At 41.8% G+C, this 27,223-nt stretch overlaps 2 protein-coding genes across 2 annotated transcripts in view; both read left to right on the top strand.

Moving 5' to 3' along the window:
• The first annotated feature begins 2,583 nt into the window (after nt 1-2,583).
• Nucleotides 2,584-8,756, top strand: crabp2a (cellular retinoic acid binding protein 2, a). The gene is made up of 4 exons (XM_032517969.1): nt 2,584-2,931; nt 5,740-5,756; nt 6,744-6,860; nt 8,007-8,756. Exons 1-4 carry the CDS (start codon nt 2,850-2,852, stop codon nt 8,055-8,057), a joined length of 267 nt encoding a protein of 88 aa, XP_032373860.1. The 5' UTR covers nt 2,584-2,849; the 3' UTR covers nt 8,058-8,756.
• A 13,165-nt stretch (nt 8,757-21,921) lies between these two features.
• Nucleotides 21,922-27,223, top strand: part of itga10 (integrin, alpha 10) — a 28,729-nt gene continuing 23,427 nt past the window's right edge. The window contains exon 1 of the mRNA XM_032517968.1: nt 21,922-22,801. Within this exon, the coding sequence (XP_032373859.1) occupies nt 22,750-22,801 (52 nt within the window). The 5' untranslated portion in view covers nt 21,922-22,749. The remainder of the gene's footprint in view (nt 22,802-27,223) is intronic.

Here is a 27,223-nt window from a genome sequence, read left to right as displayed (position 1 = left end):
TTGGAGATATCAGTTACCAACAGGGTTTTTCGGTATGAGCGAGAACACAGAAAGATGAAGACGACAGAACAAAAGTAGTGAACAGTATACGGACAGATTATAGTTGGAAGGAAACATAAGGAAATGAGGATGATTGAAATAAAGTTGGCAACGGAGGAGCAAACTAATACATCCGAAGACAGAGGAGACTCTCTTTACAAAGTCTTTCTCTCACCTTTACTCTCTCACTGTTTCTCAACCTCTCCATCTCTGTCACTATGTGTTTGCCTTTGATCTCCCAGCTCTCTCGGCCTCTGTCTCTCTTTGCTGACTCACTCTCCCTATCCTTTCCTCCACAACAATAAGATAAAAAATGACCTGCACTCTAGTCTCTAACTTTCTCACTAATGCTTCCCCCCATTTCTTTCTTCTCCTTTCCATCCTCTCCCCTTCTGTTTTCCCCTTCTCCTTCTTTTCAGCATGTTTGAGGAATGTGTCAGAGCAGCACAAAAGAACAAAAGCTTGACAGGAGGAGAATGAAGAAAATGAGAAGGGGGGAGAAAAGAAAGTTGCATGAGGTAAAGGAGAGGCAGAAAGGAAAAGCTGGAATGGAGGGAAGGAAAGAGCGGAGAGAGAAAGGTTGAGAGGAACAAAGCACGGTTGAGTGGATCTGAATGCTGAGCGGTGCTTTGTCATCACGTGCTGACATGCAGCATCACACACATTTCAGAGCTCTTTATCAAGCCCCTCTGGACAGCACGCACACAAGATGGGTGAGGCTGTTGCTGCTATACTGCATGGCTGCCTGTTTTATTCAGTGGCCTTTGATGCATTTCTTGTTGTGTCATGGTAATATGCTAATGGTCTGTGGCGAGGCAGAAGATGAATTTTCCCAACACCAGACAGCTTTCTATTGTAACCTTTGTGTTTGCATCAGTCACTTTCAAACTGGGCCATCATCAATCCCCTTTTTTCTGAACAGAACATCTTAGACAGACCCCCATATACATATATATTCTTGTGTTAGATTGGATGTGGACCTATCTTGCCTTTAAATGGTAATGTTCTACTTAACTGTACTTCATTTCATTATTGAAGCAACCCCTTAAGGGTTAACAATTGTAAGTCAGCTGCATAAAGTGAATGATGGGAAAGAAAAAGAGATGATGGGAGACTGGAAAGGGAAATTACAGTTGATATGGTTGTCTGATAGCTCACCTCCGTTGTTTGGACCAGGAGGAACTTGTAAGGACATGCTGTGATTGTGGCATGGTGTGTGGCCAATAAGTAGTGTGTGTGTGTGTGTGTGTGTGTGTGTGTGTGTGAGCACGCGGGCGGGCTGATAAAAGGAAACAATGCGAGCAAGCTTTGTTCACATCAAACACAGCCTTCGGGCCCAAAGCAAGGTGGTGGATTTGGAAGCGGGTCTGTGCGTAAAAGCGCGCAGCCTATTGCGTTACCAAATATCCATCTGAGGCTGTTATTCACCTTTGTTAGTCAGAGTTCTGTTATAAGTCTGGAACTGATCTAGTGTATTAGCGGGATGTGCACGTGTAGCCTAAGGGGGGGGGGTCTCTTGATGCCTCCCCCATCCCCAAATCGCCCGGTTTACCCCGCGCTAATTCGCCGTGCAGTGTAGCGGATGGGATCATCCATCAAGAGTCAATAGTTAACGTCGGCTTTGTCCCTTTGCCATCCATCATCAGCGCGTGCGCAGACATTGTGTGTATGTGTGTTTGTGTGTGTGTGTGTGTGTGTGTGTGTGTGCGTGCGTGCTCTTAATAGGACTACCCCCGACCCCGCGGGCCCCTGACCCTGCCCCGTCTGACGCGCTTTTCCAAAGGCCCCGGTGTCCCCTCCTTTTCCCTCCTTCTTCCGTCCGAGCAGCGGGGGTCGAAAAGCTCTAAGGAGACAGCACCGACCTGCGCCAATACCACCTCTTATTTTAATCTCTGCCTCTCTTTACCTCTCTCCTGGCTTCGGGGTGTTTTTCCCTACGTTAAATGGATAGCCCACCGGCTGAGGCCAGAAGCTGTATCCCATTACCACCGCTTTTATTTTTATGACACACCGCCGTGGCACACAGGAGGCTGGGGGTGAACTTGGCCTCTCTGTCTCTCTGTGTGTCTCTCTCTCTGACATACACACACGCACGCACGCACGCCAGTCTGGCAGTTGCCTGTTTCTTCCTTCGCACCGCCCTGCCAAGACGACATGTTCTGTCAACAGACAGGCTTGGCTGACATCCTCCCCGTTTTGCACTAATAATGTTCACTGTGTTGAAGTCATTAATTTAATTGTGCCTTTACTGGCTGCATCCCAAGTGGCAAAACACACCATAAAACTGTACATATTATATAATATTATGTCAAGTCTGCACACCGGACAGACAGGACAGGAGCATCAGGGCGCGGTCACTTTGGCTAATTCAACCTACGCGCGTGGATTTAGAGGAGTCTCCGAGTCCAAATGCTGTCTGCATGTAAGGCACATGTTGCCTTCAGGGGCGTGGTCAGGTTCAGGCGCTTGAGGACCTCTGCCTGTTATCTGTTGGCCTGTGGGGCGTGTCCGCACAGAAAGAGGCGTGTTAACCCCGACAACTATCTTTGCTTTCCGTGCCATTCATTTATAACGCAGCCACTTATACAGTGCACAGGCACATAGGCAAGATCAGTGCTCCAACAGCCGGTCGCTCATCCCTGGAAGAGCACATAAGTAATTGGACAGGCAAAGTCAGATCATCCGGCGCGCCCAAACAGATTAAAGAGGGACGGAGCATTTTGACTCAAGACGCGCAGGCACAGCAGCGCACACATCACACTTGGACCTGACAGTTCACCTATTAATCCGCAAACTACCTGCAGTTTAACATGGAGCGGAGCATCCCTAATTTTGCAGGCACATGGGAGATGAAGAGTTCTGAAAACTTCGAGGATCTCTTGAAAAAGTTGGGTAAGTGATAGAAATTCACCTCACTCAAACTCACCGTGGCCTAATGTGGCAGCTTGACTTTTTTTTCGCGAGTGGTTGAAGGTTTTTATTTCTGTGCGTATTGACACAGATCAGATGTGTCAGCTCAGCTTTCTTAGCACATTTATAGGTCAAATCTTCCTATGTGTCCGTGCGCCACCCTCTGTAACACATGGGTGGGGGGTCTTTGTCATTCTGCAGAAACCAAAACTCAGTACTTGGCCCCCAGCCAACCTTACCCCTCTTCCTCTCCTCTCCCCCTTTGGCCTCCCCTGCTAACACAAAAGAGACAAACGGCGGCACATCTGCTTGTCGCAGCCTCAAATTGTGTGTGTGTTGAAGAGGACCTTATGGCACTATACAGTGCAGGACAATCACATAATTATCTGAAGTGACAGTCGGGGAAAAAGACAAACACCTGCTGCAGAGACCAGTCACTGGTGCATATAGGCCTAGTCTGGGCAGGCAGGCAGGCAGGGTGTGTGTGTGTGTGTGTGTGTGTGTGTGTGTGTGTGTGTGTGTTGTGTGTGTGTGTGTCTGCATCAGAGCAGTCCGTAATTAATAGCCAATTTCCATTAGATGACTTGCCAGTGCACACCTGTAATTCATATCATCGCGCACACGGAGAAATGACCGCACCAAACAATGCCGCCTTTTCTCTCTCGTGCACGCGCACACGTGTACACACACACACACAGTCTACTGCATATGAGATTATTGAATATGAATTCGCATTATTGTTCTAAATCTTGACGAATCACCACAGCCTAAGCACAAATTCCAACTTCCCTGTTAGACTAAAGCACCACTTAGCGTTAATGTATCTGTGTGTGTGTGTGTGTGTGTGTGTGTGTGTGTGTGTGTGTGTGTGTGTGTGTGTGTGTGTGTGTGTGTGTGTGTGTGTGTGTGTGTGTGCAGGCAGAAATGAGGGCTATAACAAAGAAAAATAATGCAGTGTGATGATATGTCACTTAGCAATGAGGAGGCAGGGTCGTTTGTGTGCATTTGTGCATGTTTTGCATAACCCTAACCCATGTGCATGTGCTTGAGCTTTACGTATTCCAGGAGAAAGAAATGCAACAGGAATGCAGGTAAACTCTGAATGCAGGTTAAGTGACACTGTTGTACGCAATACTCATTCTCCCTCACACACTAATACACAAACACATGCATGTGTTCCTATTAATTTCCTCTGCATTGGCATGACTTACATAGAGGAATAGCTCTTTGTTTCATTGGGGAGGAAAAGCGCAAATGGATGCAGCCTGTCAGCACCCAGCACCCTCCATCCTCTCTTCCTTTCCTCACTTCTGCTCTCCTCCCCTCATCTCCTCTTGTCCCAAATGCTTCCTCTGCCCTTTGCTCTTTGACCTCAGAACCTGACCGTCTGTCTATCTGTGTGAATTTAAGCATTTTGGTCACAGGTTTACAAAAGATTGTTCAGGTACTTTCTAACATTGAACAACTGGCAGTTACTTGAGAACCTTCGGCCCCCTCTGTGGCTCCCAAATGGTCAACAGGCTCCTGTCTTCAGACTGAGCCAACAGACTGAGGAGAGGAATCAGTTAGTGTCTGCAGGTCGGTTTGTTACCTGAGATTATCAAAACTTTTAGGAAGGAGACATTTTTGTTTTCAAACTGTTATAATTTTAACTAAGGTTTCTGTACATATAAGGCATCTCAATTAATCAACCAGTCATTTTTGCACTACCAGCCTTTGCCACTTCATTACTGTATGCAGTGGCGGAAGAAGTATTTATATCCCTAACTTAAATAAAAGTCACAATTCCACACTGAAAAATTATACCAGTATAAGGTATGGTAAAGTACATATGTGTTGTCAACAAGCAAGAGCACAGCAAAAAGTGCGCTTCCAGTATGTCCAGTACTAGGTTACTTACTAGTACTGACTGCATGTCTGTGAAACTTGTACCAAATATATGAAAAGGAAAAAAGATGATAAAAAAGTGAAGACACTGAGTATACCAATGCAAATAGTAGAACTGCCAAAATGACAATGCAAAAAAAAAAGAAAACGGTGTTATGTCTGCTGTAAGTGCATACAGTGTGCAGCCTGGACATGTTGCATGAATGCTGAATGACTGTGCATTTCAGAGTGTGTATATATTTATGCTTGGTGACAGGTGGGAATGTGTGAGAGGTGAGAACCCCAACTCGACAGCAGATACACGCTGGATGACGTAGACACTTCCCCTCACACTTAGGCAGAGATCTTCACACACACAGACCACTGGCCCTCGTCTGTCTGACTCCCACCCTCCCTGCTCCGGTCTCTCTTTCAGCAGTACTTTATCACAGTTTAACGTGCGGACACTATGAAATACAAGCTCCACTCTGTGTTGAAGAAGAGAGATAATCACTTACATTGCAGACAGTGCAAATAACCATATTAGTCTGTGTGTTTGAGCCTATGTGTGTGCAAGGATGATTAAGTCTGGGGGAATGCAGATGTGCTGGGCATTACCTCATTATTTCCTCTGTCATCATTATTGGACAGCGCTGTGCAAAGCTAGGCTGCTCTGTGAGTGTACAGGAGAACACTGTGAGCAAACGCAAATCCACACCACTCAAACACACACCCACACCAACACAAATCCTTTAAACCAACCCTGTGTGACACAAAAAAGGTCTGTCCTCCTGTAGGTTTGAATTGCTTGCATGGGATGTTGTTTACATGTGTTTTTGTGTGTCGTTTATTTGAACCCCAAATCTCATTTTAGTCTTTTTAGTTTTTTCATTATCTTCTTGTGTCTGTGTTTTTTTATTTTTAGTGTGAATGTGATGCTGGTTGATACGTAGTGCTCCACCTGTGGATTACGCGGATGGAACGCTTCCATTAAACTAACACACCACAACCCACTCACTTTTACTGTGGGTAGTTTTCAATGAGCCACGGTGGCGGTCCCTGCACGTTACAGCACTTGCCACATCTCTCTCAGGCACAGCGCACGCTACTCTCTCTCAGCGCACCACGCAGCCGCACGCCGCACAATCTCTCTCAGAGCAGCACGCGCGCACTAACGCACCACCACCAGTCCGCACACCACCCGCACGCACTCACTTCACGTGCACGCAGCAGCACCACACACACAGCACACGACGACACACACAGCACACACACACACACACACACACACCACACACACACACACACACACACACACACACACCACACACACACACACACACACACACACACACACACACACACACAACACACACACACACACACACACACACACACACACACACACACACACACACACACACCACCGTTTGGGGAGGGAGCTGTCCCAATTATATCAATCTGTTTAATTTGGATTTTCATCATATTTGGATTGATAGCATATCTTCACTCCTCCCTTAGTCTCTGAAGGCCTAGGATACACTATGCTCCCTCACTCTTTACCACCCCTTTTAACTTCCCGTCTTTTCCTCTGTTCCCCCTTCTTGCTCTTTCCTGCCCTTCCTAATTCTCCCCGTTGCTTTCCCCGTTTTCCCCTATACATGGCTTCTGTTTGGCCGTCTCCAAAGCAAACACATGCAACCGGCCAACGTTTCGCTCTAGTAACGATGAGCGCATCACAAGTTATCACCTCTCAGTGATGGCCCTGCTCCACCTTTTCTGTTTTCTTTCTCCATTGGCCACGCTCTCCTTATCGCCACTTCCCTCTAAATAGTGTCATATAAATCTGTGCATCCATTCATCTGTACATCCAACAGATAACATGATGTGTCTAAAGGTTTTCCCCTTCTCTCTTTCTCTGTCCTCAGAGTTTTCCACGTTGGGAATCCGATAGTAAGATCAGCTGTGAGCAGACTCTGCAGAAAGGAGAAGGGCCTAAGACGTGCTGGACCCGAGAGATTACCAATGACGGCAAACTGATCCTGGTAAAGCACACTAACTATTCACTAAATCAGACTTCAGGACCAACAAGGTCAACACTTTATTGTAGATTATAGAGCACCAGTTACAGTGTAATTATGTTGTACACCTGAGCTATCAACACAATTCTTAACCGTATCTACCTTTAGTGTCTTAGACAAGTTTGGGGTTTGAATCCGACTAGTTACACATCAACTTGACTTTAACAGAAACTTTTGTTGTTGCATTGTATGCCTTTTTTAAATGCCACCATGTTTTTTTTGTTCCTCCCTTTTACTGAAATCCTTGCACTGGTAGCTTCTGGTATGGATTTTTTAGTACCCCATTTGTACAACAAAAGGACACAGTCATTTCCAGGCTATGATCTGAACGTACATAATTACATAATTACATAATTATATAATTGGGCTAAGAGTACAATATCGCCAATCTAATTTTTCTCCTGGCAGAAGATGAAAGAGCTTCTGTCAACATTACAAGGCCCGTACAGGCATCAGCTTGATGTCATGTTACTGATGTGTTTACTGAAGGATGATAAAGAAACACTACACAGGTCTGGGTCAAATATGATTTGAGTTTTGGTTTACCAACAGCTACCCAAAAACTTTCTTCTGTGAATAATAAGGGGCCTGCCGACCAACTGAACTGTATTTATGAACTGGCAGGTTGACTAAAACCAATTTTAAAAGTATTTCACATAATAATTTGACTCCATACCAGCAAACCATCCCAATCGGAGATCGCACATGCATCCTACACAGTCCTCTCTAGAGTAAATAGTTTTTTTCATAAAGTGTATACAGAATATGCAAGTTTTTTTTCTGGGTTGCTTGAGGGTTGGCAGGAAGTTCAAGTCTCATGACGTGCTCTTTAAAGCACCAACCACAACAGCTTTTTAGAAGCCAGCAGAAACTGTGTGAGTGCTGTGCACGGAGTTGCATTTTTGCATAAACAACTTTCCATAAATAATGTTTGTTCCAGTGCTTTGTTCCAGTCTGGCATAGTGAGATTAATTTGGTTTTAAATGTTGGAGACATTAAAAATAGCTCCATTTGGAGGTTTACAGAGAACCAACATTAATGTTTGAATGGATTTGAATGTGAATACACATCGATCTGTAGATAACCATCCACATTCTCCTCTCTTTTCAGACCATGGGAGCAGATGATGTGATATGCACCAGAGTCTACGAGCGACAATGAACAAGAGCACTTCTCACTTTCGTCCTTCCAGCTCCCCGTGTCCTGCATCACCACTTGCATCTCTACTCCCCCTTTGTTATGGCAGCCTGTCTATAGTTTTATTCCAGTATCTCTTCATTATGTAATACATGTGGTAACTGTATCTAGTATAGTATATCTACACGATGGTCTTAGAGTTATCCCCCCTGTCTCTCCAGCTCTATCAAACATGACCAGCTGGGTTTTAAACATGAAAATGTATGTTGGTTTTGTTGATTGACAGCTCATCTATTTGGCTTTATGTTTGTGTGTGTGTGTGTGTGTGTGTGTGTGTGTGTGTGTGTGTGTGTGTGTGTGTGTGTGTGTGTGTGTGTGTGTGTGTGTGTGTGTGTGTGTGTGTGTGTGTGTGTGTGTGTGTGTGTGTGAGATAGCAAGTTGGTGTGACAGCAGAAGAGGTGTTAGACTATATCTGTAGATGTGTAAACCAATCTTTCAGCTCTTCCAGTTTCAGGTCAGTTTTGATGTGCCCCTCCTCCCGGTTCCTTTAGCCCTGCCCAACAATTTTAACTTTTGCTATTTTACAACGTTTTATATTTATTACTATACTAGGAGTCTGATACAGTACTGCTAAAGTTTCTACTTTGCGTCTCTTTTATATGAAATGTGATCGTAGGAAACAACACTTTCTATGGGAAAGCAATAAGCACGATACAAACTCAGGCTGACGTAGACTCTTTGCCTCCTGTACTGAAAACCATTAGGGGCATAAAAGTATTTAACAGTGCACATGTTTTATGGTTTGTGAGTGTAGCTGCGGAATATGTGCACATTAGATGGCTCCATCTTATTTTAGGCTTTCTGTCAGCTGTCTGCAACTAGAATAACTTGTCTCCCGCTCAGTCTCTCTTGCTCCCTCTGTTTTTTTTGTCTCCCCATCCCTCCCGTCAGTCTCTCTCTGTCAATCATCTCTCTGCCACATGCCCTCGTTATTCCTCCCTCACTATGCTAAGGTGGAACATTTTTCCATTTCACTTTGTTTCTCTGTCTGCTTACTTTTTAATCACACATTTATGTGGATCTGCTCATCCTGCGATTTTCCGTGGCATGTGAAGGGACATACAGAGAGCCTGCTTCTGGAATGCCACAACTGGACTCTGCTCTGTTTTATTTCCAATTCATTTGCCAATGTTTTAGGTTCATACTTCTCTGGAAAGTCTTTAAGGCTGTTCCAACATTTTGGGAAATGCACAATTCGCTTTCTCTCCGAGACTTAGATGTGTGCGATGTGTGCGAGTGGAATTAATCAGAAAGCAAAGAAGCATTTCCCAGAATGCTGAGCAAGTCCTTTAATCCTTTAAACATTCTTATTTATGGACCATATGTTGTAATGGTAACCAAGGAAGGTGATACGACAAATAAGGTGAAGGTGAACCATTTTGGGTCGGACAGTGACCAATCATAAAATGGTGAGTGGCCGTGTCTACAATGGCAGGAAATGCCAATTAGATTACAGGTTACAGCTGATTGACAGCAGATGTGCTTAACAAGGAGTGGGCTGTTAAGGGACCTGGAAATGAAAAAGTGGCTGGGGAGAAAGATGAATGGATGACACACACACACACACACACACACACACACACACACACACACACACACACACACACACACACACCACACACACACACACACACACACACACACACACACACACACACACACACACACACACACACACCACACACACACCACACCCCCCGTTTGGGGAGGGAGCTGTCCCAATTATATCAATCTGTTTAATTTGGATTTTCATCAATTTGGATTGATAGCATATCTTCACTCCTCCCTTAGTCTCTGAAGGCCTAGGATACACTATGCTCCCTCACCTTTACCACCCCTTTTAACTTCCCGTCTTTTCCTCTGTTCCCCCTTCTTGCTCTTTCCTGCCCTTCCTAATTCTCCCCGTTACTTTCCCCGTAAGTAAAGTAAAAGTTAAACTCTAAATTCCTGAGAAAGGAATTTAGTGATGCTAAAACATTTTTAAAAAACATCTCTTTATTTGTCTTCTTGCCCTGCAGCTGTGTGTAGTTACAGTGTGACCCCAATAAAGTCCCCTCCTCCACCTCCTGCCCTAATAAAAGAGGTAAATAACTACCCCTCCCTCACTGTTTATTACCCCCTGGGGCAGTAAAAGGCAGCTGTCTGGCCTCCTTCAAAACACCCTGCCTGCTCCGGACCCCTGTAATACACACACACACACACACACACACACACACACACACACACACACACACACACCACTGTTGTTGTGACTTACCCGAAAGGTGGACAGACGAAGACGATGCCCCACAAGAGGGTCTGAAAAAAACAAGAACAAACTGAAAACATCATCTCTGCCGCTGACATCCTGACTGCATCCATGTCCCTGCTGGTTGTTGGCGTTGCAGAAAACATAACAAGGAACAGCAGACAGTTTGGCAACATTGGAAAATAAATACCTTACTCCTACACTCACTGTAAGTCAGGAAATAAACAGTGGCACACTGTTGAAAGGGCAAAAAACATGCATGCATATCAACAAAATAAAAAACACCTGTGTGATGAATGAATATGCCTACACATGACTAATGCACTTTATTCATCAGAATTAAGTGTAAGTCAAACAGCCTTTTAACACAACCAAATGTAACCTTTGTAGCTATCTGAACAGAAACCAAACTTTGGTGCTATTATGTGTGAGAGCAGGCTCATTTAAGTGCCCAGGGGCCATGGCTGAGTCAGCCTGCAGTTTGATAAATGACTTATGTTAAGGGTCCTCCCTTAACATAAGTCATTTATCAAACTGCAGTGTGGAGTGTGTACTTGTCCGCATACTTTAGAGTATGTCACAAAAGGTAAGATGGGTGATTTGTGATCTGGTTGATGCAATTATTGTCACATGGCTCAAGTGTTTTCTGGGTTAGATAGTAAAGAAGAGGGAAGGCTTGTAGAAAAATTCCCCTCAGGGGCTGAGTGGGAGAGCATGATAGGATAAAAAAAGAGACACATATCTTTGTGATAGTCTGCACATATGCACACAAATTCAAAGAAAGAGCATGCATGTAACAGTCTGATGACAGGTGAGTGTCATTAAACACCCTCACATACTGTAGTGTCTCTTTCAAAGATATAGATTTACAGCCACACACACCTACAAGCATGTACAAACTGATACACATCTAACAGCCACACACACCATGGTAAAGTGCGATCTCCTGTGGCAAACGCAATTAGACCACCCAGGAACCTTTGAGGTCTCTTGTAAAACATTGGTCAAGAATAGCACACACACACACACGTGCGCACACGCGAACACACGCGCCCACACACGCTTAACATTGTCTTAACATTTCCTTCTTTCACTGTCAAGATGCAGAGTTAATAAGTCACAGTAAAGGTCACGGGAAGACGTCTGGAAATCAAGACTATAGGGTTGGCACCTTGGGCCACTGAGCCACACAGGACACTCAAACCAACAACCTTTAAAAACTCTTCGCTTTACTGTCTCGGCAGAGAATCCTTCCATTAGGGAAAATCAAATCAAAGAGGAGTGGAGTGGATAGACGTTGAGATGTTGAGTCAGAGACTAAAAGGAGAGTCAAGGTAATGGTGAAAGCTTCTTTTAACTTTATAAAAGATGATTCATTCACTTACACACCAATGGGCCAAAGATTTTATCTATGTACTATGTTCAGACATCTGCAGATCTACTGTCAGCTTAGTGGGGAATATCCCTGATGAGAATAATCGTCCTGCTCCTCCTCTAAGTGTAGGACAATGGTCTCACAGTATACCAGAGGACAGCTGAATGAAGTCTTTGTAGAGATAAAGAATTTAATAATAAATCTGATTACAGACTCTGACGTGGGTGACCTCTGCAGAAACAGAAGGAGATGATGAAAAGATGGAAGATACTATTTGAAGACAGAATAAGAAAAAGGAGACAGTATGGGAGAAGTTAAAGAGGGAAAATAATTCTCTTATACGAGGAAATAGACATTGCATTGTTTTTTATTAGCTACAAACTTGGCAAAAAAAGTATAGCTCAAACACTGCAAAGCATAGAAAGCACATGGAGTGCACTTTCAATCCAATTTGGGTACAATGTTGCAATCCAACTGTTATGCCATAAATTCTATATTTACATCTTTACTTTTAGAATATTGCATTTTTGTTGACATTGTCAAAAATGTGTAAATTCAATAATATGTTCATTACTGAGGTTAAAATTAAAGATGGTTTTGTACTGAACTACATTACACTGAGATGTATGCAATTTGTCTCCTCCTTTTTTTTTTCTTACATGAGGGTTCACAATATTAGAAACACATCTGAATAGGATGCATATTCATTAGAACAGACTATTTATTCCAACACCAAAACTAAGTATGATCTCAATGCTAAAACTTAGTTCAAATAACATCTCTGTGACAGTGTCAAACTTGAACTTGAACGGCATCATATTAGAAGACTTTATGGTAGAACAGTTGTACTGGATTGCAATAGATTGTGTAGGTGTACCTTATGAAGTGAACACTAACAGGCAAATTCACAAAAGGATCGCATGTTTTTTGCGGCAGCTAAACCCGCACAAATATGACAAAAATAAACAGTGTGACTCTAAAAGCACCCTATGCTGCCAAAAACAGTCCAATTAACAAAGATCAGTGATAAAAGCCCTGTAATATTCACCGGCAGAGTATCTTACCTTTATTACACCCATTTGTGTCAAATACTGATATTAATACAGCTGGTTTTCATATAACTAGATCTTTTTTTATGTGTGCTTTGTAATTTTTGTTATCTTAAAATGCTAATGCAAATGTTAATCACAAAAAAAGTACACTCATTCAGTACGTGATTGTTGAGCATCTAATTCCAAAAACATGGCCTAATATGCTGCAGCAACAGCCTCCACTCTTCTGGTTTCAAGCTTTGTGCAACAGGGACAACAACCTCTTCCACACCAAACTCGGAAAACCATTTCTCCATGGACTTCGCTTCGGGCACGGGGGCATTGTCATGCTAAAAGAGAAACTTTCCCAAACTTTTGCCCAAAACTTAAGTATCCTGTATTATTGTTATGGTTGTCTGTTAACAGATGGGGATAGATGTGTCCACATACTTTGGTCATTTAGTGTAGCACGTACACATGTAGCCAGCAACATAAGAATTAGATGAGAGTGAAAAGCGCCCAGGAGGATCATCAGGCTTAACAGGATGATGAACTGTCAGAGCTCACTGACTAATTCCATTTTCATAGCGATCGCTCAATGTAAAAACACTCTCACATACCAATGCACAAAGGAACAAACATGCAAGCATATGCCCATTTCACCCACAACTTATTTTGTTAAGGCAAACGTGTATCCTCCACAGCTACTGTGCTTTTGTTTTGGAAAAAACGATTTGTTACACAGAAAAACCTGGAGATGAGTGTATTCAATACGTTAAGCTTCAAGTGATCCCTGGGAGCCTCCAGGGAATCTAAGAGAAGGTTTAATGAGGTATAACTTTACAAACTCTTCAAAGGAAAAATAATAGCTGGAGGTAGATCAGTGGTACTTTTAAAAGAGCCTGCATCTCTGCATACATGAGGTTCAGTTTATCACAGTCCCCCCCCCTTTTTTTTCCTTCTCTCCCTTCCTCACTCTTTCTTCTTTTGACCAGCTCCAGAAGCCAGCCAGGTTAACACATACCGGAGACCAGCATGTCATAGCTGGACACACTGTGGCTGGCCGAGGTGTGCTGTGGTGTAGTTTGTGGTGCAGAGGACTGCTACTTGGGAAACAGGGGTGGAAGGAAACACACCTTGTATATAAAAAAAGAAAAGAAAAAAAAAACTGCTGACTGCTGCACATGCATGCAATCTCACACAAACACATTGAAATGTGTGTGCATGAAAACAAATCCAAATCTGCGACCCACAAGTTGCTGTATGTGTGAGAGAGCAACGTTTTCTGAAATAGCAAAGCCGTGCACTCTTCGTGGGAAGAAACATTGCACACTGACAGAACATCATTATTATTATTACTACAGGCGTAACATGTTTGGTGCGGGTGCTGCCAAACCATCGCAAGAGCACCTGCTGACAGCTTGTCTGCTAACACTACACTGTCTCTACCGTCTAATTCCACAAATCCCAGCTACAGTACTGTATTGTACTGATGATATCACACACCTGTGCTATAGTCTTCTACTGCCCTCCATCAATCCATCCACACAGCCAAACTCTGTCTGACATTGATTTACTGATCCTCCAACAGGCAAAATATCCCATGGACATGCCAGCTAATGTAGTACTACACTCAGACATTCCTTTTTCTCTTCAGCCTAAAATGTGCATTTGCTTTAAAAGGGGAACTTGGGACACTGAGCATAAGATGTCAGTTCAATGTCCAATCTCTGCTGCTGTCTCTGCTATACCACACATGAAGTTTAGAATATTTTTTGGTGCTGCATTTCTTTATTTTAGACCAAAAAATACATGACCGCACATCTCAATATAATATGCACAATCAGGAGTCATCAGCAGCATCAGAGGCCTAGTCTAAAACACTAAAGTCTAAGGTCTGTGTAGAAAATCTAAAACATTAAGGTGACTATTTAATGTACACTCACCTAAAGGATTGTTATGAACACCTGTTCAATTTCTCATTAATGCAATTATTTAATCAACCAATCACATGGCAGTTGCTTCAATGCATTTAGGGGGGTGGTCCTGGTCAAGACAATCTCCTGAACTCCAAACTGAATGTCAGAATGGGAAAGAAAGGTGATTTAAGCAATTTTGAGCGTGGCATGGTTGTTGGTGCCAGACGGGCCGGTCTGAGTATTTCAATATCTGCTCATTTACTGGGATTTTCACGCACAACCATTTCTAGGGTTTACAAAGAATGGTGTGAAAAGGGAAAACATCCAGTATGCGGCAGTCCTGTGGGCGAAAATGCCTTGTTGATGCTAGAGGTCAGAGGAGAATGGGCCGATGATTCAAGCTGATAGAAGAGCAACTTTGACTGAAATAACCACTCGTTACAACCGAGGTATGCAGCAAAGCATTTGTGAATCTACAACACGCACAACCTTGAGGCGGATGGGCTACAACAGCAGAAGACCCCACCGGGTACCACTCATCTCCACTACAAATAGGAAAAAGAGGCTACAATTTACAAGAGCTCACCAAAATTATTCTGGTGGTGGTGGTGTAATGGTATGGGGGATGTTTTCTTGGCACACTTTAGGCCCCTTAGTGCCAATTGGGCATCGTTTAAATGCCACGGCCTACCTGAGCATTGTTTCTGACCATGTCCATCCCTTTATGGCCACCATGTACCCATCCTCTGATGGCTACTTCCAGCAGGATAATGCGCCATGTCACAAAGCTCGAATCATTTCAAATTGGTTTCTTGAACATGACAATGAGTTCACTGTACAAAAATGGCCCCCACAGTCACCAGATCTCAACCCAATAGAGCATCTTTGGGATGTGGTGGAACGGGAGCTTTGTGCCCTGGATGTGCATCCCACAAATCTCCATCAACTGCAAGATGCTATCCTATCAATATGGGCCAACATTTCTAAAGAATGCTTTCAACCCCTTGTTGAATCAATGCCACGTAGAATTAAGGCAGTTCTGAAGGCGAAAGGGGGTCAACAGTATTAGTATGGTGTTCCTAATAATCCTTTAGGTGAGTGTATAATCAATGTCAAATTTCTTAGTGGACACAGAGAATAAAGTATGCCATCCACTTGTATTGAGTGTTCACTCTACTGTGCAGTTTGTAAAAGCTGTAAAAGTTATCTACTCTGCATTGATTGAAATTGTGATGTTACAGCAGTGTGACTCCTGCAAAGTTTGATTTTATGCCTGAAGTCAGTTGTCTCCTGCATAGCTCCTAGTGGTGTGAAACTGTCTGTATGTCTTTATTTTGGCTCTCACTCCAGTCCCTCTGTGTAGGAATCAGTGGTTGTGTACAGGAAGGTTTGGTTGCATGTGAGCAAGCGCTTCTGGCTTAACATACTGCTGCCAGTCAGCATTACAATGTTGCCAGTCAAGTTACAGCAACAGCCACCTGCCAAAAAAATGCTATTGTGGGTCACTGCAAACATAAAAAGTGTATGTGTCTCTTAGCGTCATAGGAGATGAGAACCAAAACAACCATGATCCAAGAGGAAGAATATGGGGAAAAGAGATAAAGACGAAAAGAAGGAAGAGGAAGGCAATAATGGCAAGGACACTGATGGAGACCAATGTCAATTAGGCAGTAACTGTAAAACCAATGATGGAGAGACCAAGGTCAATTATCCAATAATCATTATCTTTACCCCCACTAGATTCATAAATCAAAAGCTAATGGAGTTCTTTTCCTTTTCAGAAGTATTATGAGCTTTTGCACTCTCTGTCCTAGTCCAGGCAGAAGTCCATCACCACATAAGTCTCGACTGGGAGAGCTGATTTGCAAGAGACAGAAAAAGACACTCTCCATTACTACAAATGTGAAAGGAGGAATTTAGCGTTATATCAATCAGTAGAAAAGAGGGCACTGAAGGATCTTTTGCAATTTGGACTGGCTGTTACAGTACTCAAGCACTTCATGCCATGCGCGGCAGGGGGGTGCAGCGCGAGCACTATCCCCCCTGGTGGCTGAAATAATACAAAACAACCAAATGGTGGTAGGTAATACATCTGATTTCATATAGTGCTTTCGTAAAAACAATATTTTTCAGGGTTCTGGGTTATGTGACAACTGACAATGGCTCTCATCTGGGACCACTGTAATATGCAGGACGCAAAAAACAAAAATTACAGTTGCACAAGACTGGACATCCTGCCGTGCCAACGTTGCAATTAAGGTTGCCTAAATTCCATGTATACAAATTTGCTGTCAATTTACTAATTGATTGTGCGTTTTGTGTAGATGTGGGATTTTGTACGTTTTATTCCAGTTCGTTTACACAGCGAAGTAGAGAGGCCTTGTTCACCTGTTTGGAGCGGGCTGGTGAGAGACGCGCGGAGAAGGCCTTGCTGGATACACCGTGACTCTCTTGTGGATCTACTGATCGCTGTAGATTACTTGTTTTTCTTATTAACGTTCCGCCCCCCCCCTCCACATATGCTTAATGCTGCTCAGGCAGGCTTGGAAAGTACAATAGTTGACATAGAGCGGCACCAAGTGGTGACAAGTGAGAATTTTTACAGCATCAGTCAATTCGCTGTTTTATGCAATGACACAACAACATTGCAAACGTCTCTGGTTGAACCATTGAACCCCTTTGAAAGCAAAAACACAAAATCCGCCAAAACTCATAGGTTACAGTTAACCTTACCTTCAGATGATGGGATAAACAAACACCATCAAATACATTAAATACCACTAAATAACGATGCAAATTAGTAAGATAAGAAAAACTTTGTTACAAGTGACAGATGTCTTTGAGAGGACAGGCTCAAATTACATAAATACAAGATACATATAGAAACAATGCAAAAATGACAGAAGTATAGAAAAAGACCAATGCAGACTAATATATAAGTTGTCGATACATAACAATATGCATTTTCACAGGAACTGCTAGGCTATACCCTTTTAACATTGCAACAGTATTTTACTGTAAACGGTATCAGATTTCAGCAGCTTCCTTTTCTGAATTTTGTTTTAAGTGAATTTTTAGCAAATATATCCACAATTGTTTTGCTACTGTATCACCACTGTGGGGAAAAGGGAAATGCTTTGTCCTGGCACTTTTAAAGTGGATGATTATGAGTTTAATACAGATCATGCCTAAATAATATTCCCCTATACTGAGTGAGTGGATTTCCCAATCAGACATAGTACAAAATTAGGAAAGACTTAGGACCTCAACCTCCAAATGAACGCAATTTTTGACTTGAGCAAATGATTATGAACAAGTTTGTAAAATAACTCTGTGGTAAATAGGGACCTGTACACTGTATCCACTCACCAAAAGGCAAATTAGCATACAATTAACTGGAATATGAATGTGTGGATCAATTGAGAGGAATAACACAGCATGGATGTATCAGAGGCCTCCGCAATGAATTGTTTTTATGTGAATCTATTCTGAAATGGAGATTGTCTTTTTCCCAAAGTGTCTCAATATGTATACATATTTACATTTAAAATAAGTCAAACAAACTGGAACTTTATTTTTTACAGACAGGAAACGCTTTAACTTTAAATCTGACCCAGTTCAAAGGCTTTCAAAGTCATCTCAGCTATTTCCTGGTGTAGTGATTCTTCACTAAGGGGTCAGAAGAGACAATCTCACGGGGTTGAAGGAGATTTATCTAATTTAGTTAGTATGAAGTTGCTAGCCAGAAAACTGTCTTGTTAGACTAACGTTACTTACAGATCAGGCAGGTTACAGGATCAACGTCTTGAGATCTTCTTTATGGCCACCTGGGGAATATTCCCATAAGTTATAGTCCTCGTTTGGTCGGCCAAGTCTTAAAAAGAATATCATAAATGTACCACTTTGTCCACCTGTCAATCACCTCGCTGCCGGGAGTCAGCTAGCCAACCGTCGCAGATGGCTACTACCGGAAACCGAACATTTAAGTCATTTTGGTTTTTATTTAATTCCTTGCGGGAAAAATGTTGTAAATGTGAGCTCACTGAACGGAGGATTATCTTTTTGATGCGTTAACAGGTCGGAAAAAAATCGACAGCAGGTGGGTTTAAAGTAACCTGACAAAACATGACTTAGTCAGATGGAAAGGCAATAATTGGTTTTAAAGGTTGAAAGAACCAACGTTGAATCAAAGATGGCGCAGAAGATCGGAACTTCCTCTCTCACCGACTGGAGTGCTGCTGACCTACTGCTGCCACTAATGGAAGGAGAAATGCTGCTGGTGCTGGGCCATAGGCGTGTAGAAGATACTCTTTTGTATTCAATTTAAGGCACTGGTTTCCATTACATGGAAGGAATGGGGGGGGGGGGGAGAAACATGAACTTTTCATAAACATATCTATACAAAATAAGACAAAAACAATAAAATCCCATATGAAGAAGTGTGTCCACTGTGATACATTTAGTATTAAATTTGAGTCACTATTACAAATTACATTAACGCTTTTTGAGAAAAAAAAACACTCAAATATTAGTACAAAATAGAAAAAGCACTAACACGTCAGTGGAAGGCTTACCACACTGTGTTGCAAGAATGGTTATTGTTTCTCTGATATTGTGGTATTCCAGATCAGCGCTGTGGTGGCATATTGTCCTCAGATTGAACAGAACAAACTAAAAACTAAACAACAGCCACTGAGGCAACAAATGAGTGACTCTTATGCAGAGATAAAAACGTTTATTGTCCAGGCAGAGATGGCATTCTGTGAGGTTTAGTAATCCAATATTTTAGCAAACAAACATTTCACAAAAAGAAGCAATGACATCTCTAGGCTCTGGTAAAAAACTATCAGCCCTCCCCGGTATCTACCTCCCACATACCTGTTAACCTGTATACTGTATGTAGACTACACCTGGTGGCTAAGGCTTCCTGGTACTTTAAAAAAAAAGCACTAACAGATACGAAAAATAACCCAAATAAAATACCAAGGATAAACAAATTTATGTAGCTGTATAATTCAAGCAAAACTGAAATAAAATAAAATATTTAACTATTACATATAACAACACAATGAATAGTTCCAACAAAAACAAAATAATGAATAGCTACAACAAGCACCAAAGGCTACAGACCCATCATCTCTTGACAACTTCCTATATGCTGGCTTCAAACCAGACTCTGCTCCACGTATCTGCACCAGGTATACCTCACCTGATAAACCACTTGTGGAGTCCATCTCTGGTAAAGTAAAGGCTGGCACCCGCTCGTTTTAGCATCCACCTCCTACATCAGATGGTGTCATCAGCCATGGGGAAGCCTCCACACGCCAAACAGCACTCATGAAGAGAGGACTGGATCTGGAGACGTGCATTACAGGACTCACTGCAACTCAGAAAACCTGAACTTGAGAAAATGTAGACTAGTGATTCATCCTGATGCTCGAGCTGGACGCTCGCAGCGGGAGTTGTCAAGTAACCTGAGATTTCAGCAGAAATGTAAGATACTGCTGTGCGTGCAGCGTATTGTCACTGATGTAATACTAGTGGTGGAAAGTTATTATGTACATTTACTCAAGTATTATACTCAAGTACGATTTTGAAGTACTTTTACTTAGTATTTCCATTTTCTGCTGCTTTATACTTCTACTCCACTACATTGCATCGTAAAATATCGTACTTTTTACTCACTACACACTACTTTGCAGATCCAGATTAACAATACAGAATATAATCAACAAATAAATAATGGTATATTTTGGGATAAAGATTAGGGTATCTTTTAAAAAAGTAATGCACCTTAAATCATCAAATGCCTTGTACAGGCATAATTGTGCCACAGTGGACATGTGGAGGAGTAACTGTAGAGGCCTGAGAGTGGCGCCCAAGAGCTTTCCAAGAATAGTCAGAACAGATGGGTCCATGTGTTACCGTAGGTACAAGTCATGTGTAATATTATCCACATTACATTATTTGATTTCCGTTTAATTCCTTCTAGGTGTGGTCCAGGTAACAGCTTCCCACACAGCACTTCATGCTCTTATACTCATTTACGCATATTCGCAAGTCCAGAACAGCTTCAGTGCTCATTGTGATTGATCTTCCAAGTGTCTGTGTTTGGATGATGAAGGCCTTAAAATTTGATTCACAACATTTTCCTACTCATCAAACCAGTGTATCTGTAGATGGGGCCATTGTCATCCTGGAAGAGGCACCCATCAGGACAGAAATGTTTCATCATACGATACAGGTGATCAAAATACAAGACCATTTTAGCTCAAACTGTTATAAGAGTATTTTTTCTGTAAAATCTGTCTTGTAGCCTACATCTGAAATAATTTGGTTAAGCTGAATCTTGATAGCCTTGTCAGTATCAAGGCTCTAGTGTCTTCATCATTCCCTTAATAATCAGATTAATCAATCTTTTTCACAGCACACATTTTGACTTGTTACAGCAGGTAAAGTACAGGTGGAACTAATAAGATTACCAATCCTTTCCATTTAATGTATTCACCTGTATTCGACATGCCAACAAAATGCCCCCTACAACAGGGCCACTGTAGGGGCCAAACATTCAGACATACCGTTCACCTTTATCTGAATTTGAATTTGAACTTAAAAGGCTAATGTAACGTTCTGGAAACCTTTATAAATGGTTAGGATGTCATTAATTACTTCATTAATGATTAATAAATCAAATCTATGTCATCTGTATTTGTAAGCCATTAAAAAGAACAACTTTTGGGTTGCCAGGTTGTGGAAGGTTCATAAGGAACGCCACTCCCCAACCACTTATTTTTTAGAAAAGGGCATCTGATCTAGAATCAGACTTAATTGATTGTTATGAAAAACCTTTATTGATTGAATGAATTAACAAGATAACATTCTAAACATGTATAACTGCACGTGACAAACAAAAACTAAAGCTTGTGGAAACATGGTAACATTGGCTTTTCCACAACCTGGCAACCCAAAAGTTGATCGGATCAATGACTTATAACTGATCAAAATTACTTAGTAAATAATAAAGCCAACTATTATAACATATAAACCTGTTATAAATAGTACTTTATTAGAAAGTGGTAGGATGTTTTATTTTTAGTTATTTTCCACAAAGTTGGAGATATTAAATGTGAATGGTAGCTCAAAGAAAGAAATAAGTAAGTCAGAGGTGAACTGAAATATATTACAGAGAGAAATCGTAAGAGCATTTTCTTTTTTTTAAAGAGAGAGTGAGAGAGAAATGCTGGTTTGAGGTTTGTCAATGTGAACCAGTTGCTTAGAGAGGACTGGTGGGAGGGAGGGGAGCTCTGAGGATAAATGCGCTCTTTCATTTCAAAGTGAAAGAAATCCGTTACTAGAGGCACATAACCGCGAGAGAAACTCCCGGCAAACAAGAGATTTGCTATCAATGTGAAAAATCCGCGGAGATAATCATGGATAACAAGTTATCTGAGAAACCTCATCTCAAACTTTTGGCTTGATGAGCGAAGTTTCTGTCTACAGGAGAGCTTGATCTTCAAAGACGCGCTCCGGAGTAAAGAGGGATTAAGCGCGGTGCTGGGAAGACTGTTTGGGAAGGTGTTACACATTAGTAATGGTTTAATCAGTCTGAACTGCGGCCTTTTGTTGAATGGGACAGGTGTAACATTTTCACGCCCAAAACATGGGTCACTGAGGTGTCAATTAAGTTTTTTTTCTCTTTATCCTACAGAGCTTTTCGTGCGCTTATAATATAAGTTTCTCCTGTGGTGCCAAATATTCCCACAGGGACTTTAGGAAACGCAAAAATCACGACCAGGAATTCTCGAGTAGAGTTTTTTTTTTTTTTTTTTTCATCTATATTAAACAACTCGAGACTGCTTTTGTAAACGAGCCCCCACACGGACAGCAGACATGCCACTGGAGCACCGTTTGACCGGATTTTACGCATCTCTTGGGGAAAGAGAGAGCTAAAAAAAGCGCGTGTGTGTTTATGTGTTTGTGGTGGACACCGATGCACTCATTTCCAACAGCTCAGGGAACACCACTTTGTAAACAGGGAACAATAAGAGAAAAATAGAGACTCTGCTTTCATTCGATTTTATAAATGGAGCTGCGTAATTACCTGTTACGCCTGGAGTTCATCCTCCTTCTTAAAGGTAAGAAACTCTTTTTAGTCATTTTTAAATAATAATTTGGTTTAGAAGTCCCACGTGTTATTTTTTTTAAATAAGATGGGGGGGGGGACTTTGGAGAACTAAAGTCGAGCTCTTGTCCATGATTGATGCCTCTTCCCTTCCCAGTGGCTCTCCTGTCCTCTAGCACGGTCTCTCTAGGTGATATGGTCATTAACCTCTACAACGTTTGCAGTTTAACAGACAACATATGTGAATGATTGTGTCACACGTGCCTCCCTGAATCCCAAAGAGCTTTATTCTGTGTGACAGTAACTGACTGACCATGAAGACATTCCTAACATGATTGTGTGCAGGAGAGGAGAGAAGCAGGTATATTAAAACATATGGCCAAACTGCATTTGCCAAACAGATCAAAGGTATAGGAAGTTGTGCATGAGTCCAACAAAGTAATGTTCAAAGTACGATCCTTGTGTAAATCTATCAGTTACTATGTCAGTAGTGAGGAAGTATTTCATTCTTGCTGGAGGGCTCCAGCCACCAGAAGATGTTTGGAGAGATCACAGATATTTGCATGTATCCTCTGCCAAAGATTTACTGGTTTTTACGTCTCCTCTTTTAGCTGACACCTTCTGACCCTGGCAGCTGTGTAACTTGACCCCCCCCCCAGCCATATCAGCCATATCCATAACTTAGACTTGATGTCTAAAGTTCCCCTAATAAGGCATCTGTGCCATGTGTGTTTTCTCCATGGAGCATGAACATCACCTCCCTTCCTGTACTCATGTTGGTTCTTGCAAAGCAGCCTCATACACCTCATTGAGCCATTCCTGCTCACCAGCAAGAAAAAGAACATTGTTGTCTACCAAGTGTTTATGCAGCTGATAAGCAGAAGTTTAACTGCATGTTTTAATCATAGCATGCAGCCATGACGCAAAATTATATCAGTAGACAGTAGACTGAGGTATTATGTTGTGCAAGGCATGTTAAGATTTTACCTGCTCTAAATCTCTCTCTCACACACACACACACACACACACACACACACACACACACACACACACACACACACCTTTTTACCCATGCCAGCAGCCAAATGTTGCTTGTGGTTAGGTTTTACACATTGCACTCCATTATCACGCATGTACAGAACATTTTTTTTCCAGTGCAACCTTTCATTTAATTTGTACTGTAGCTTATGTGATCTTAGTTTAAGTGTTCCTGCATGTGTGTGTTTGCTAGCATGTGCGTGTGTCATACAGGAGCACGTAGATGAGTGAGTGTGTGTAATGTTAATGATTTCAGCAGAGCTCCCCTGATGTGGACAGCAGGCATCCCATGCCTGTAACACTCTGTTATGCTTTACTGAGATGTCAAACACAGGTGTGCTTGCGAGTGTGTGTTAGTCATTCATAAACTGTTGCTATTATTCTTCCAGCTATCTTCTTATGTTTTTTAACTTTCCAATTATTTGCTGACATTCATTACTACTCCCCCTCTTCTTCCACCCCCATTCCCCAGGAGAGGGTGACAAAGATGAGAACAGAACACAAACGAGATAATGGAGAGAAAATCTGTTAAAAGGGGGTGAGAAGAGGTATAGGAGGGGGATGCATGGGAATCATTATGAGTCCGTTAAATAAAGACGATAGAAACAGACAGTCGAGCATTTCACAGAGGTGCTTTGAGTCAGGGATGTAAACAAAAACACGAGAAAAACAAGGAGAAAGGGGAAATTAAAAAATTAGCCCAAATTTAAAAAAACAACTCTAGTCTCTGTATCGGTGTAAATGCAGCTATCTTTATAGTTTTCAAAACATAGTGTCAAGTTCAGTTTCTGTGCACACACACGTAAACAAAGCCTACTGCACAATCCCCCCTACAGTCCGCGCAGTAGCCCCGAGCTGAACTGTGGGTTTTGAAATATGGACCCCTTTTTGGCTTGATAAATGTTTTTCCGCATTTCATGGGAATGGGGGGTCGACAGGCTCGGGAAGGCAAAAAACCCCAAAAAAATGGAACCAGAGGAGGGGGGGGGACGGGAAGATGGGAAGTTCTGTTTAGAAGGGAGGGAGCCTTTTGGTGGAGTTAAGTGTTTTGTTGGGGGGTGTGTTTTGTGGTGTGTTTTTGTGGTGGGTGTTTTTAGGAGAGAGGGTAAAAAAAGAGCAATTTATGATTCAGGGAAAGGAGAGAAAGAGAAAACCCAAAGGGGGTTTTGTTATGGGAGCCCGGGTTTGTTGGGGAAAAAAGCAATTTGGAATGGGAGAGAGGGGGTTGATTTTGCCAAAGGGAGACAAAAAACATTTTACACACTGGGGTAAAAAACCCGTGGGGGGAGAAAAATGAGAATCCTCGTTGCAAAAAAGGCTGGAAAAAAAGTTTTTGTATTCTTTTTGGGGCCTTTTAAAACAAAATTTATTTTTGGGGGATTACCCCTGCCCCTTCCCTCCCGCAATTCCCATGGGTTGAATTGTTTTAAAACCATCTGGGGTAGAATCAACCCTAGAAAGGGAAATCTCACCCAAAGCACCAGAGGGTTTGGATTTTAAATTTTGGGGAAGCTCCTCAGCCCCTGCGGGAAAAAGCGGAACAATTTTCACAGCTTCACTACAGCTCTGTGACGCTCTATTTACATACTGTGGGCACAGTGGTGCTTGGAGTTAATGCAAATGTTGGCATGCTAACTTACGCGCAATGACAGTTCTAACATGTAGATGTTAACTATGTTCACCATCTCAGTTTAGCATCCAAAGCAAAATTCCTCATATGTGTCCTCACACCTGGCAAATAAAGCTGATTCTGATTTCTGATGCTCTGCAAATTAACATTAAAGTACTTCTGAGGATGTCATTTTGATTGCAGGTGTTTGTGAATTTATTTAAGTATTTGACAAATTCAAATTTTTACCTGATCATGTTGCTAAGATAGCAAACAGATGACTAAAGTTATCACAATTTTATGGAAATCCATCAAACATAAGTTGAGGTATTTCAATCTGCTAGCATGACTGTAAAAACGTATCCACTAGCTATCCACTGAGTAAATCAGGGTACAGAGAAAAGAAGAAACTTGGCTGAAAATGCAATGACATTACAATGAAAAACATCTGTATAGAAGAGAAATGAAAGCGCGGGAAGAAACATCAGTATGTGAGAAAGGCAGAAGCAGAGATGGAAGAGAAACAGCAAACATATCTAGTTTCTCTCTCAAATCCATGTGGAATCAACCTCTGGTTGACCGGTCCAAGGTAATTGTCTGTGTGTGTGTCTGTGTGTATATGTGGGGAAGTATCTGTATACAAGTGTGTGAGTAGCTGGTGTATAATCACAGCAGCAGTGTTCTGGTGTTTTTCCCCATATGGACTACCTTTATCCAGTGGAATCACTGAGTAATACAGTAGAAGAGTTACTGGAGATGCCCCAGGATGCTGCTTAATTACATGTCAACTCAAATGTATTTAAATAATCCCATTTTGCAAAACACAGCCAACACTCCCTGTTTTCCATTGCTACATTTAGTTGCATTTAGTCAATGCTTAAATGGGACAACTTAAATACCAACTGTCAAGAGTAGCATACTCTCTAACAAAAAAATACAACATAATGTTTCTCTGAAGGAAATAGTGAGGAGAGTTTATTTCTTGTCACATTTTGCTGAAACAGGAAATTAATGTGGATTTATTGTTATCGGTCTGTACAGTGAGCATTTTTATACATTTAATACAAAGTTTAATCCAAGTGTGAACCAAACAAAGGGTCTACTTGATATGAACCTGACATTTCCTCTAGTGCCACCATGACGTTGACATTTGTGGTTTTGAGATAAATGTCTCAATAACTATTGTATGGATTGCCAAATTTTGTGCACACATTCATGTCTACCTCAGGGTGAATTGTAGTAACTTTTGTGATCCCCTGACTTCATCTAATGTCATCATTTTTGGTTAATGATATTCCCATCGACCTTATCTGTACTTTGGGTTTAGTACAAATGTGAGCATGCTAACCATTAAACTAAGATAGTATACCTGCTAAACATCACCATGTTAGTATTGTCATTGTGAGCATGTTAGCATGTTAGCATGCTTAGCATTTGGCTCAAAACAACACTAACCCCTCACAGACCGTTAGTATGGCTGTCGACTCTTAATTTTGTTATCCATTAAAAGTAAATGTTTTATCTGGTCAAAACCTTAATGAAAAACAACCAGTTGTGTATTTAGTATTCATGGTTGTTTACGTTTCTTTTAAAAGATCTCATGACTTATTGACGGACTTAAGGGTAGAAACCAGAGTCAACCTCAGACCTGATGTAGGAAAGGTAACTAACAACTATGGAGAGGACTTGTGCAACCTGTTTAATTTTAGTAACTAAACTTTAAATTCCTGGATACACAACTCATAACAAATCAATTTCTAAATGTGAAGATCTGCAATTTGGCAAAAA

Source organism: Etheostoma spectabile, chromosome 6 (genome assembly GCF_008692095.1).
Source record: "Etheostoma spectabile isolate EspeVRDwgs_2016 chromosome 6, UIUC_Espe_1.0, whole genome shotgun sequence".
Taxonomy (NCBI): domain Eukaryota; kingdom Metazoa; phylum Chordata; class Actinopteri; order Perciformes; family Percidae; genus Etheostoma; species Etheostoma spectabile.
This window is presented reverse-complemented; position numbering and strand designations above follow the sequence as displayed.